Source organism: Scleropages formosus, chromosome 20, assembly GCF_900964775.1.
Source record: "Scleropages formosus chromosome 20, fSclFor1.1, whole genome shotgun sequence".
In the NCBI taxonomy this organism is placed as follows: Eukaryota; Metazoa; Chordata; class Actinopteri; order Osteoglossiformes; family Osteoglossidae; genus Scleropages; species Scleropages formosus.
The window spans coordinates 18,314,136-18,326,499 of NC_041825.1; the positions used below are offsets into that span (position 1 = coordinate 18,314,136).

At 50.0% G+C, this 12,364-nt stretch overlaps 1 protein-coding gene across 1 annotated transcript; it reads left to right on the forward strand.

Moving 5' to 3' along the window:
• The first annotated feature begins 3,792 nt into the window (after positions 1 to 3,792).
• Positions 3,793 to 9,366, forward strand: LOC108939787 (neuronal pentraxin-1-like). The gene is made up of 5 exons (XM_018761390.2): positions 3,793 to 4,337; positions 4,986 to 5,193; positions 6,490 to 6,734; positions 7,207 to 7,386; positions 8,074 to 9,366. The coding sequence occupies exons 1-5, from the start codon at positions 3,891 to 3,893 to the stop codon at positions 8,293 to 8,295; spliced, it is 1,302 nt and encodes a 433-aa protein (XP_018616906.1). The 5' UTR covers positions 3,793 to 3,890; the 3' UTR covers positions 8,296 to 9,366.
• The last annotated feature ends 2,998 nt before the right edge of the window (positions 9,367 to 12,364 follow it).

The following is a 12,364-nucleotide window of genomic DNA, read 5'->3' on the forward strand; positions in this document are numbered from 1 at the left end:
ATATGCCTACAGGTGGTATCGATACCGAGTGCAATAGCGTTTCACGGAGATCCGAAACACTAGCGCTCTTCCATCCAGCTATAGATCCCGTGCCAATGCTGCTGAACGGCAGTAGTAATAAATATTGTCTTTCTTTTTGTTTTACCACTTAATGGCATCCTCCAATGCACACTGCTGGGAAAGCGAGTGTGCAGCAGCACAGTGCCAACATGTGAAATGATACTGAGCTATCTCTGTCATTAGAAAGCATGCTCCATTATAAACGGATGCATTATTCAGGAGATGCAGGCAGACCGATTATTAAGGATCGCAGCCCAACGGTATCTTCGCATCAGCCATATCCGCTTCCTGTGGTGGGATGTCTTCTTCCCTCTCCAAAGGGTCTGGGACGGCGCTGACCTTGTGCGGTAACTGACAGTCTAGACAGAGTAACACACCGCCGAGCCTATCGCTTTCCAAAAAATCTCTGCCTTTCTTTCTGAATATCCCACATTGTGAAAACTCAAGAAAAAGTTGGTCAAGCGGTTCATACCTTAATCAAGGACAGGAGGGCAGCTGGGGGAGTCTATCCACCGACGAAGATCACGCTTTTAAAAGGTGACATTTAAATAGGACAGTGCCAATCATTTCCCCTCCTGCAATTCAAGTTTTATTGCATGCCCCTCACTTACACAAACACGTATGAAAACCCACATACATTACTGAAATCGCTGATATGCAAGGTATCTGGAAGCAGGGCTTCAGCTGAATTTACGTTATTAAAACTAATGCGACGCCGGCTATAATAATGTGATGTGTACATTAGCTGGTGATTGCTGCCAAATGTGATACATCGTGGAGATGGGAACTACCGACGATGCTACGTAATTGCCGAAAGCTGTCAAACGCTGCGCTAAGAGTGTGTTAACTCTGCAGCCGTGCTGATTAGAGGGCCTGAAATCAATAGCCAAACAAACGAGGCGCAATCGACGCGGCCCTTTCCACGGCCAGGGACCCGTGCGTCACAACTGAGACGTGGCATTACCCTAAATAGAGTGACCATCATTTTTTAGCGGGGGCAGCTCCTTAGTCGCTTGTTCGTTTTTACACACGGGTGACTTGATCGATATTCGGGAACGGGTCGAAGGGCAGCGATCACCGAGGGCGGTCCACGCCTTTCTCACACAATCCGTCCCGCCAGCGTGTACATTTACATCTATTCGCGTAGCAGACACTTTTCTCCAAAGCCACGTACACCTCCCAGAAAAAAACAAGGAGTGCCTTACATGAACACAAGGAGAGATCTGGATGCAGACACGTGACTCGGTACATGAGTACAGTACATGATTTTTCACATTTAACCACATGGACCGGTGACGTTCGTCACACGAGTAGCTGCAGTGAGATTTCCCCATCATTTCCAGAGACTAATGACAAAATGATTAAACTTAAACATATACAAGTTCAACGTGTCATGATGCACGTGTTGACGCAAGCCTCGGTTCCACTGACTGAGTACTGATGCTAATAGTCATAACTGTACGTTTGGTCCCCAGCAACTTTGCAAGGGGGCATCGTCCAGGGAACGAGGCACGATTCGCGCACTTTTGCTCGGCGTTGCGTCCGTTGGCCTGGAACAGATGAGATGCAGGATTTCCGCATCACATCCCATCCATCCGTCGCTTTCCGCTCTCCCCTCCTGATCGCCAAGTTATAAATATTAATCCCACGCACTCCGGGGCTGTTACGCAACGGCCGGTTAAATTAATTATTATTTGGGGAACGGGCGATCCCCGTGGCCGTGGCGTGGCGCCCCTCGGCTGCGCTTTTTTTTTCCTCTCGTTCGGGTGTCGAGCTCCGTCCTCCAGCCCAGCCAGGCTGCGATCCCACCTGGGCTGCTGGCGCAATGACGGAGGGAGGCGCGTGTGCGGCTGCGCTGCTCTGCGTGGAAGGATTGCGGTGAGATGCGGTGAGACGCGGTGAGATGCGTCTGCCGGGCTCGAGCCTCTGCCCCCTGCCAGCTCCGCGGGTGTGTGTGTGTGTGTGTGTGTGTGTGTGTGTGTATGGGCGTGTCTGCACGGGGAACACCCAGAGCACCGCGAGCAGTGAGGGCCAGACTTCTCACACACACACACACACACACACACACACACACACCTCGGTGAAGTCCCCCTGTTCCCACGCTGTCCTTACAATGAGGGCTCTGGGTTCGAATGAACCTCCAGCTCCTCTGAATGAAGGTTCTTATACTGGATGGCTGCGGGTTGCTCTACAAACGGGTAAATCAATGTAAAGGGGGTAATTCTGTAGAAGACTGCCTTGGACAAAAGTGTCAGTTACATTGAGGCCAATAATAAAAATAATGATTAGACAAACGAAAGTCGGGAAAGGCAACAGGTTTAGACTACTGGGCGCGTAACCGACGCAGATTTACAGGGCATTTCGGTGAAGAATAGCTCATAATTCAGTGTCAAGTCGACACATTTCCACACCACCTCCATGCAAGCAGCCAGGTTCTTCTCTCAAACAGAGAAACACCGGGAAAAGCTTTGAAAAGTTGGAAAGACGACGTGACTGTGAGTGTGACAAGAAGAGGGGCTGACAACGCAAGGACAGTAATTTACTGAGTAAAGCAAATGATCACGGAACAATAAGTGCGGTGTTACCTTGTCCAGCACGTGTACAAGTTCGTCGACATCTTCCGGACACACACAAACACACACACACGCACACACACACACACACACACAGAAGCACCGCGCACGGCGCTCCGCGGGACGGGCGAGCTGCCTGGGCTCCGGTCGCGTGGACGTCTGGGAGGAGCGCGCGTTAAGGTGGAGCGCGAGAGCGCGCGCGGTTACACCTCACAGTCGACTGCTGGAGCTCTCGACATCACCTCCGTTTACAGGGTCCGAGGACCGACGGGCCCACGGAATTAATGGATGGATGAATGAAAATGAATGAATGAATGTTGCAAAAGGAATTACAAAAATAACACATTTATGTTTTAAGTACTGCTGGCCTATCCTTACAATACAGCTCGGAACTGTTCAGAGGGAAAGTAATTTGTGACAATAATATGCATACTGCTGCTTCGATGACACTGAGCAGATGGTGACATTGCATCATGCGTTGAATGTATTTTCATTTCTCATTACTCTGTAATTATCTTTTTTATTCTTTTGTTAAACTTCCAAAACACTTCCACACTTCCAAAATGACAATCGATTCTATAAAAAATACTGTCCATACATTCAGTATGAGTACGAAATATGGTACTGCTTCCCGTCGCCAGTCACCGGTGTAACACAATAAATGATTCCAGAATTACGATCTGGAATTTGGTCCTGCCATTAACATGTCACTAAAACTAAGTTGGAGCATCAGCACGCGGGAGTACACGTTTTTACAGCATTTGATTTTTGTACTCGTCTAAAATGTACTTTACGCGCCTTCTACAAAAGTATATGCGCGGAAGCGCACACATAATTACAGTGGGAAAAAGAAGCTTTAAAGATCTAACGTAATGCATGTGCAATGTCCTTTGGAAAAAAAAAAAAAAAAAAATCTAAAGGGCTCATTGTTAGGACTTTGGCCACAAACGTACACACACACAGAGAAAACGTGCTCTCGCTGCTGCAAACTTCCGGTGTGTTTTGACTAAATGCTGCCTGTGCCGCCGTCCACCTTAATAGAACGGGTGGGGTGCTGGGGGTGGGGGTGCATTAGGTTGCAAAAGCAGGCTTCTTACCCGCTGTGATGCGGCGGATTTGCGCCGCACCGGCAGGGCGCTATATAAGGCGGGCGCGCGCCGAGAGCTGCTCACAGCGTCGCTGGACAGCGCCGTGGTGCTGAAACGGAGCGCGAGCGCGAGCACGAGTGCGAGCAGCAGAGCCGTCCCCGAGGCAACGATGGCACAGCACGCGAAGCGGATGCCGTGGAAACTTTTCCTGCTCTCGTTCTTACTCTGGGAAGGATCTGCTCAAGACTTCGGGCAGACGCAGTTCATCTGCACGTCCGTGCCCAAGGATATGGACCTGTGCGCGGCCACGATGCAGAACAGCGGGCCGGCCGAGGACCTCAAGACCACCGTGATGCAGCTGAGGGAGACCGTGCTCCAGCAGAAGGAGACCATCATGAACCAAAAGGAGACCATCAGGGAACTGACCTCCAAGCTGAGTCGCTGCGAGAGTCAGAGTGGTGGCTCGGAGCCCGGGGACTCGAAGCCCGGCGGGGGTCGCAGGAAGGAGCCGGGCTCCAAGAACACCATGGGGGATGTGTCGCGGGGCCCCACGGACACGCTGGCGCAGCTGGGACAGACGCTGCAGACCCTCAAACAGAGGCTCGAGAACCTCGAGGTACGTACAGCGAACTGGGAAGGAGCGGAGCGCTCACTTCTTCGCATTCTTTGCTTGTGTTGGACTCGCTGCAGTTCGCACAAGTCCGCGAGTGTCCTCTAGCCCCGCGTGCAGGCAGCGATGTGCCCTGATGCGCTTCTCTAAGAATACCATAGTAATTAGTAATAGGGCTGCTTTTTTCACTGCGGGGCTGCAATTACTTGTCGAGGGCAGAACCCGCTCATCATCATCATTACTATTATTGTTGTTGGTGTTGTTGCTGCTGCTGCTGCTGCCGGTCTGACGTTCTTCTTCAAGGTGACCTAGAATGTCAGGCAACCAACTTTACAGTGATTTACCCATTCGTGCAGCATGTGATGTTATTCTTACTGCAGCGGGAGCGGGATTCTAGACTAGTCTAATGAGACTCTCGAGTTTGTCCGCCGACAGTCCTGAGCAGGAATGCATGACAGCATGTGCCAGCTGCACTCGCACAAACAGATGCCCGAAGGGAATGCTGGTAGAGGCCGCGGGGACGCGACTTGTGTGGCTGACTTGCGTGAGTGTGCGGGAGCATGCGGGAGCGTGAGGGACCGTGCGTCTCCGCGACACACTCCTCCTCAGTGCAGTGACCCCTGTCCCGCGCGCTCTCTCCCGTGTGGCCCGCAGCAGTTCAGCAGGAACAACAGCTCGGCTCAGACCAACAGCCTGAAAGACCTGCTGCAGAACAAGATCGACGACATGGAGAAGCAGGTTCTGTCCCGGGTCAACACGCTGGAGGAGAGCAGACTGGGCCAGAGGAACGAGACGGAGCAGCGGGGGAAGGTGGAGTCCACACTGACCTCGCTGCACCAGCGCATCACAGACCTGGAGAAAGGTGGGCTCACGGCCTAGTATTATTATTATTATTATTATTATTATTATTATTATTTTTACTGATGATAATAAAAGCAGTAGTAGAACTCTGCGTGAGTGACGGTAGTAGTAGTGGAGATGCTGGTGTCCGTAGTCGCAGTAGTAGCGCAGTTGCCAACACCGTGCGTGCTGCGGTTTTTCCTGCTCCGAGCAGCAAGTGCCCTGAATTTGTTTCCGAACTGCAGCACCAATAATAAATCTTTCTGGGATGAATTTTTAACGCTGCACATCCTCGGCGCGACCGCTAAATGAGGAGCGGAGAACGGAGCCCGCTGGCTCGCGCCAGTTCAGTTGTCGCAGCGCACGCGCCGCAGGCACGCGGACGCGCGGGAGGGAGAGCTGCATTGCCGTGCATATCCGCGCGCACGCGATCCCGCGTGTAGCGCCGACGGGCCGCGCGGGGCGGCTTTGCACCAACCAAGCACCGCCGCGGCGTGATAAAACACTAGAGCGACGTCGTCGAAACACCCCGAGACGAGCGACGACAGCGCTGTTCATCGGCTCTTCTCGTGCTCAAAAAGTTCACAAACTTGGTTGGCAAAGGCGACGAATGATGCGCATTGAACACACACACACACACACACACACACACACACACACACAGGCTGATCACGCTCCTGGACGCACTGGCATGATTATAACTGATCCTGACTCAGTGGTGCGTTATTATGGTCTTTGGGGAAAAACGGATCGCTGAAACGGCGGAAGGAGACAGAGGAACAGAGGAACGGAGAGAATAAAATGGAAAGGAACGAATTTGCGTTCCGCTCCACCCGCGCGGTCGCTTCCGCAGTCACAGCGGGAGCACAGCGGTCACGCGGCAAACACACCACGGGCTGTGCGTCCCCAGCTCCTCTGTTTCTGTAGCGGAGCCACTTGTCAGCTCCGGGGGGGAGGGGGTCGGTGTCCACATTACTGTGGCGCTGCGCTACGCGAACAGAACGCGGACCCTTCGCGAGCTGCGAAAGGCGCTTGTTTACTTTCGCTCGTACGTCGCTTTGGACAAAACAAAGTACCCGCTGAAATAAGGGAATGTCACCGGGGGAAGAATTTATACTTTCCTGAACAATCACCGCCTAACCCCTATCTATCTATCTATCTATCTATCTATCTATCTATCTATCTATCTATCTATCTATCTATCTATCAAGTACGCAGGCCTTCTGTATTTTTACACGTGACGCGACTTGCTGCATTGCAATAAATGCCCGCAGCCGATCGTCACCATCTATGTTTCCTTCCTACGATCTGATCCCAGGTCAGAAGGACAACCGGCCGCCCGACAAGTTCCAGCTGACCTTCCCCCTGCGCACCAACTACATGTACGCCAAGGTGAAGAAGAGCTTACCGGAGATGTACGCATTCACGGTGTGCATGTGGATCAAGTCGAACGCGTCCCCGGGCGTGGGCACCCCCTTCTCGTACGCCGTGCCCGGGCAGGCCAACGAGCTCGTGCTCATCGAGTGGGGCAACAATCCCATGGAGATCCTCATCAACGACAAGGTACATGGCATCATGGGAGGGGGATCCACTATGCTGTACCACATTCCAATATGCTGCACCTGAGAACCAACAGAGACAAGAGAAAGAAATATCGTCTATGTGTCGGTGGAAGAATATTTTCAGTAAAACTGAATGCGCTGCACGCCTTTATTATATTAACATTTTTGCTGGAATTTATAATAGAGTCTGACTAACGGACATGTTATTAAGATGTACTAATAGACTCAAGAATACAGTAACTTTGTTAAGCAATGCAATCTTTTAAACAAAATGACCACTACCATTGCTTATCACTGATTTATCACAATGTGGTCATTTATCATTTTGCTTTATTCCTGTCCTCACAAGGCATTTTATTTTATCAGACCATATATGATTAATGAAGGGCTTTGCTTTAAAATGTCAGTGTCCACAAACTCAGGTTAACACAGAGTCGCGGTTTCACAGTTAAGTTCAACGCTGTGATTTACAGGTCGCCAAGCTCCCTTTTCTCATCAACGACGGAAAGTGGCATCACATCTGCGTGACGTGGACGACACGTGACGGGGTGTGGGAGGCCTATCAAGACGGGGTGATGAGGGGCAACGGAGAGAATCTAGCTCCATACCACCCCATCAAACCTCAAGGAGATCTAGTGTTGGGGCAAGAACAGGTAAGGAAGTGGAATTATATTTTCTGTTTACTGATTATTTTATGTTCTGTGGCATCTGTGGCTGATGTGCCATTTCACTGATGCTAGATGTACCCTGAGAGTGTTTGTTAAAAGCCAGCGGGGCCCGTGAAGCTGTTCCTTCTGCTGCAGTGTTTCAGAGGTTTAGTGTCTTTACACAGTTGATCCACATGTAACGCAAGTAGACACAAGCAGGCGAAGTGGCTACACTGAGGAATGTAGGACGGCACCACCCTGCGTGATGAAACCACAGCCTTGTCGACAGCTCGGCCCGGCTCCATAATGACCGCTTCCCACACTCATGCTGCCACTGCCACGCACTGCAACTTGTGACACATCACAGTCTTCAGCTGTAAATGGAAATGAGCAAATTTCAGCTAGAAATGTTTCATTGTGCCTTACGCAGATAATCTTTAAAGTACATATTCCATGATAACTGTGGGCAGCAGGTCTCATAGTGGCTTTAGAGCTGTTGCCTTGGTTGGACCCGTACTCCTGCTGTAGCACCCTTGATCAAGGTACTTACCCTGAAGCGAGGCTGTAAGAATACCCTTATATGCCCTATAAATGCTGTAAATTACTGTGAAATTGACGGTCTAACGTTGTAAGTCTCCCTGGACAAAGGTGTGAGTCAAGCAAAGGTTAGTAACGGTAACAATGTTTGGGCAGGACACACTGGGAGGAGGGTTTGACGCAACCCAGGCCTTCGTGGGCGAGCTGGCCAACTTCAACATCTGGGATAAGAAGCTTTCTGCCGGAGAGATTTACAGCCTGGCGACGTGCAGCAGCAAGGCGCCCGTGGGCAACGTGTTCGCCTGGTCCGAGTCCAGCATCGAGCTGTTTGGAGGAGCCTCCAAGTGGACCTTCGAACCCTGCCGCCAGCTCAACTGACCCGCGCAACTCGGACGGGAAGAGGAAGGACATCCGCGATTATGTCGTTCTAGTTCTCATTTAACGTTTGTTTGGACAAGAGATATTTCTTTGAAAATAAGCGCGAAGCTGGGATTTATATATACTTAAATATGTGCAAAACACTAAATATGTTTTTGTTAGTTTCCTTTTTTTTTTTTTCTCTTTGGTCTTGAAAAATCTTTTATTCCATTCGTCTTGGAAACTTCAATGGAACAGTGTTGGTATTTGGTCTTTTTTCCGTCAATCGGAGTTTTATTTGCAAGCGCGATGTTTGACAGGCCGACTCGAGTTTTTCTTTGTTTCTCCCCGTTGGGCGGTCGGTGCCTACCGCGGGACGAACGGTGTGACGACGCAGTCCGGACTGAGAGACTACACACTTTTGGAGGAGAACATCTGATGGTCCCATCACCTACCTTATCTGAGGTCATGTTAAATGAGACAGTAACAAAATGATGTTGATCCAACCCTCCTTTTCTCTCTCTCTCTCTCTCTCTCTCTCTCTCTCTCTCTCTCTCTCTCTCTCTCTCTCTCTCTCTCTCTCTCTCACTTACACTCCCACCCGGAATTTGCACTGTGACTGAAGCGTGAACCAGAGGGTGATATGTACACGGAGAGAGCGAGGACGGACTGTAACTACTGTTATTGTTCTCATTATTTGCTTCAAGTGTTTCTGTAAGAATGTTGTTAATTGCCAACATGTTACAAGCCTGGGTGCCTTGGGCTGGTGCGAAAATTCAGCACATTCGTTATAGTTTGCAAATTATTTGAATTTATTATGAAAGAGGAAAAAAATATTCTAATAAATGTATTTCAAAGCAATTTGTTAAAGGACATGACGTGTTTTGGCAGGTGTTTGTACTCTGTATTAGGAATGTTATCTGTACAGTAACAGCATGGACGAAATGCTGCAACAGCATCGACAAATTCTGCTTTTACTATCCTTCTGGGTTGGGGTTTTTTACTGTATTGTTATATGCTCAAAGCATGGCACTGAAAGTTGAAAAAAGATCTAATTTTTGTAATAAAATTGTGATATATATATACATGAAACACACATATTTCATTCCTGGTGTTTTGGGATGACTGGGTGTGGCAGTGGAAGTGTGATGGCGCGCGTGTGTTATTCTCTGCACTGATTTACACTCTGCTTACAGATGGAATTGTGTCCATCTAGAACATTCCCAGTAGAAGGCCCACTAAAAGATATTTTTAGTGTAATGAGACCTTTAAAGGGCCGTTGTGTTTTCAGATATCACTTAAATGAAGACTACTGCTGTCAGGAGAGCGCGATGGGGATCGGAAGGAAATGAGATGCCTTTCAAAATGTTAGCTGGAATGTTTCTGAAACCCATCAAGCACGCGTATGTTGTTCTTTTTATAGTGTGTGTGTGTGTGTGTGTTGGGGTCCGTGTGGGAGTGTTCGGAGCAAAGCGCACGTGACGACGTTCTGCGCCGAGCCGTGATGTCGGCCTCGTGCTCACCGCACCGTGCTTCGTCATTTCAGCAACATCATACAACTTTTCCGAGTTTCGTGAGGATGGCTCTCTGACAGAGCAGACACCTCCACTTTTTTTGCTCTGCCAAGTCACTCATGAATTTTTCCTGGTTTAAATGTATACATTTTCACTGACAGCACAGGCAGCTGTTAGACCGAGGCGCCGGCCGGTTTCCGGGCTGTCGATGACCCGCGCTTCCCGTGGTGAGATGCCAACGATCCTGATCAGATCGCTGCTCGATAGGACGCAGCTTAAGCTTCTTGCGAAACATTTGGAAGGTGACGCCCAGCTTGAGTAAAATACCCTGGTCAAGAGTTTACTCGTGACTTGTGTTGTGGAGACACTGACCTTCAGCACGGCAAAGAGGAGCCACCGGGAGGGGAGAGGCGACCCGGCGCTCCTTCCTGGAGCCTGTCTCATTAGCGCTGAATAAATCATCAGCGACTGTGATCCCCGCGCCGTCTCAAGGTGCTTTATCTCGCCGCCGAGGTTGAGGACTTCCTTGTAAAATATTCCTTCAAAGCGATTTTCCTGCGAAAGGTTCGGCCCCTTTGCTCTTATGAAAAATGTATCAGTGAGCTCCCTCCCCCCCGCAGGACCGCGTGCCTCTCTCAGCATCTCCAGCCATCTCGCTCACCCAAGGGAAAACGGGGCCGGGGACTGCGGCGCCGGCAGCGGGAGAGCGCGGTGCGGCCCCCCTCGTCTTCAATGCCTTTTACTCCCGAGTCCTGTGCTGCAGCCCAGCGCCGATGCCGTCTGTGCGCAGAGCCCTGGGGACAACGGAAGAGCGCACATGTCAATAATCACGATGTCACAATTATTCCATTTAGCTTCTACACACAACGTTAACATAATTCCACTCATCTAATTGCAGCGTTGGAGCACAACTGTGTTTTATCCACTTAAACTGATCTCCTTTGTTGTCTTTCTTGCTGGTTCTTATTGCTGAGTAATACATATGGACTCATTACCATACAGACAAGCTGCAAGCCCTAGTTTTATGTTCCTTTTATTTTTGGCCTTGCACAAACCCTGCTTTTATTATCTTTTTTCTCCGAGAAGAAGGAGCAGGGGGGATGGGCCCAGGCAATGCCCTACCGGGCAGGATTCGCCGAAATCAGTAGAGGTCTCGCTGAAGGACACGAACGAAGAGCGTGTCGGGGTGTTCGGTATTTTCGATACGACAACCGCCTTCCTCACCCACGCGTCCGGCGCTTCTCCACAATGTCGTTGCAGGTCGGCCCGCTCAGGTATGATCTCTGGAACACACCTGATGCAGCGCTCAGTGTCACTTTTTTCTTCCCATGATTCACAACAAGCCTAGGCAGCTACTGACATTATACGCACGCACATTCCGCACTCCGCATAAAACGGAAAATACACACAACGTGTTGAGTTGAACAAAATGTAATTGTGGGGCTGTGTGGAATAGTGTAAAAGAAGCCAATTTTAGTTTTCCAGCTAAAGTAGTTTAAGGCCCAGCTGAAACTGTACTTGTCATCTCAGGACACAGTTGTTTGTCCACTCTGGGATGTTTTTCAGTCAGTGTCCCAAACTGAGGACATGACATCTATTCATCTGGTCACGCTATTGCTTTCTATTGTATGCCTCTTTGGGGGTGCGATGGCGCAGTGGGTTGGACCGGGTCCTGTTTTCCGGTGGGTCTGGGGTTCGAGTCCCGCTTGGGGTGCCTTACGAGAGACTGGCGTCTCGTCCTGGGTGTGTCCCTTACGCCCTGCGTTACCGGGTAGGCTCCGTGACCCCGTATGGGACAAGTGGTTCCGAAAGTGTGTGTGTTTGTTTGTTTGTATACCTCTTCTCCAGTATTTTCCCATTTTGTTCTCTCAATATTTCAATCACAATATTGCAGTATTATCAGATGATGGTATCTGTGCATATGAACACAATGCTTCTGTTATGTTATATAAGCTTGAGACAGTCACCCATTTTTTTCCGAAGTTTTCTGAACGTCCTTATTGCATGTAATAATGCTACTTGGCTGAATTAAAGAATTAATTCGTTAAATGTTTAATTTGTAAGAGTTTTGCAGAGTTGCTCTTCCACAGCGGTCAGGACTGTAGGTGTCATCTTCCAAGAAAAAGATCAGGCTTCAAATGCTGAGGGGCTCCTTAATCTTGATCAAGGTGTTTACTGTCACGATGGATGCCAAGACAGATGTGGGCGGAACCAAGAGCGGAATTTATCAGATGCCGCGAGCAGGACACTCATGAAGGACGGAGCAGTGCTGGGGTAGGGAACGGCGCGTGCCGGGTGGTTGGAGCGGAGACCGGGTGTCCGTGTGGGGAAAGGATGAACGAGGTCCGTGTTCGTCAGCGGGGTCGAGGTCCGGAGTTCCATGGAGGGGCAGGCCGAATCGCGGTCGAGGTCCGAGGCGAGGGCCGAGTCCGTCGTCCGAAGAAGAGCGGGCGTCGGGTTCGAATCGTTATCCGAATCTGAGTCGAGGGACTGAGCCAAAGTCGGGCTCGTGGTTTACTCAGAGATTTTGGGACTTGAAAAGATCGCAAAGCATCGTGTTTCAGATTCTCGAAGAG

Bases quoted from the DNA above. Each gene is read 5' to 3' on its own strand.
- LOC108939787 (XM_018761390.2), top strand. From the start codon at position 3,891: ATGGCACAGCACGCGAAGCGGATGCCGTGGAAACTTTTCCTGCTCTCG. The intron at 6,735-7,206 runs GTACATGGCATC...TGTGATTTACAG, and splicing joins AGATCCTCATCAACGACAAG to GTCGCCAAGCTCCCTTTTCT. The intron at 7,387-8,073 runs GTAAGGAAGTGG...ATGTTTGGGCAG, and splicing joins TAGTGTTGGGGCAAGAACAG to GACACACTGGGAGGAGGGTT.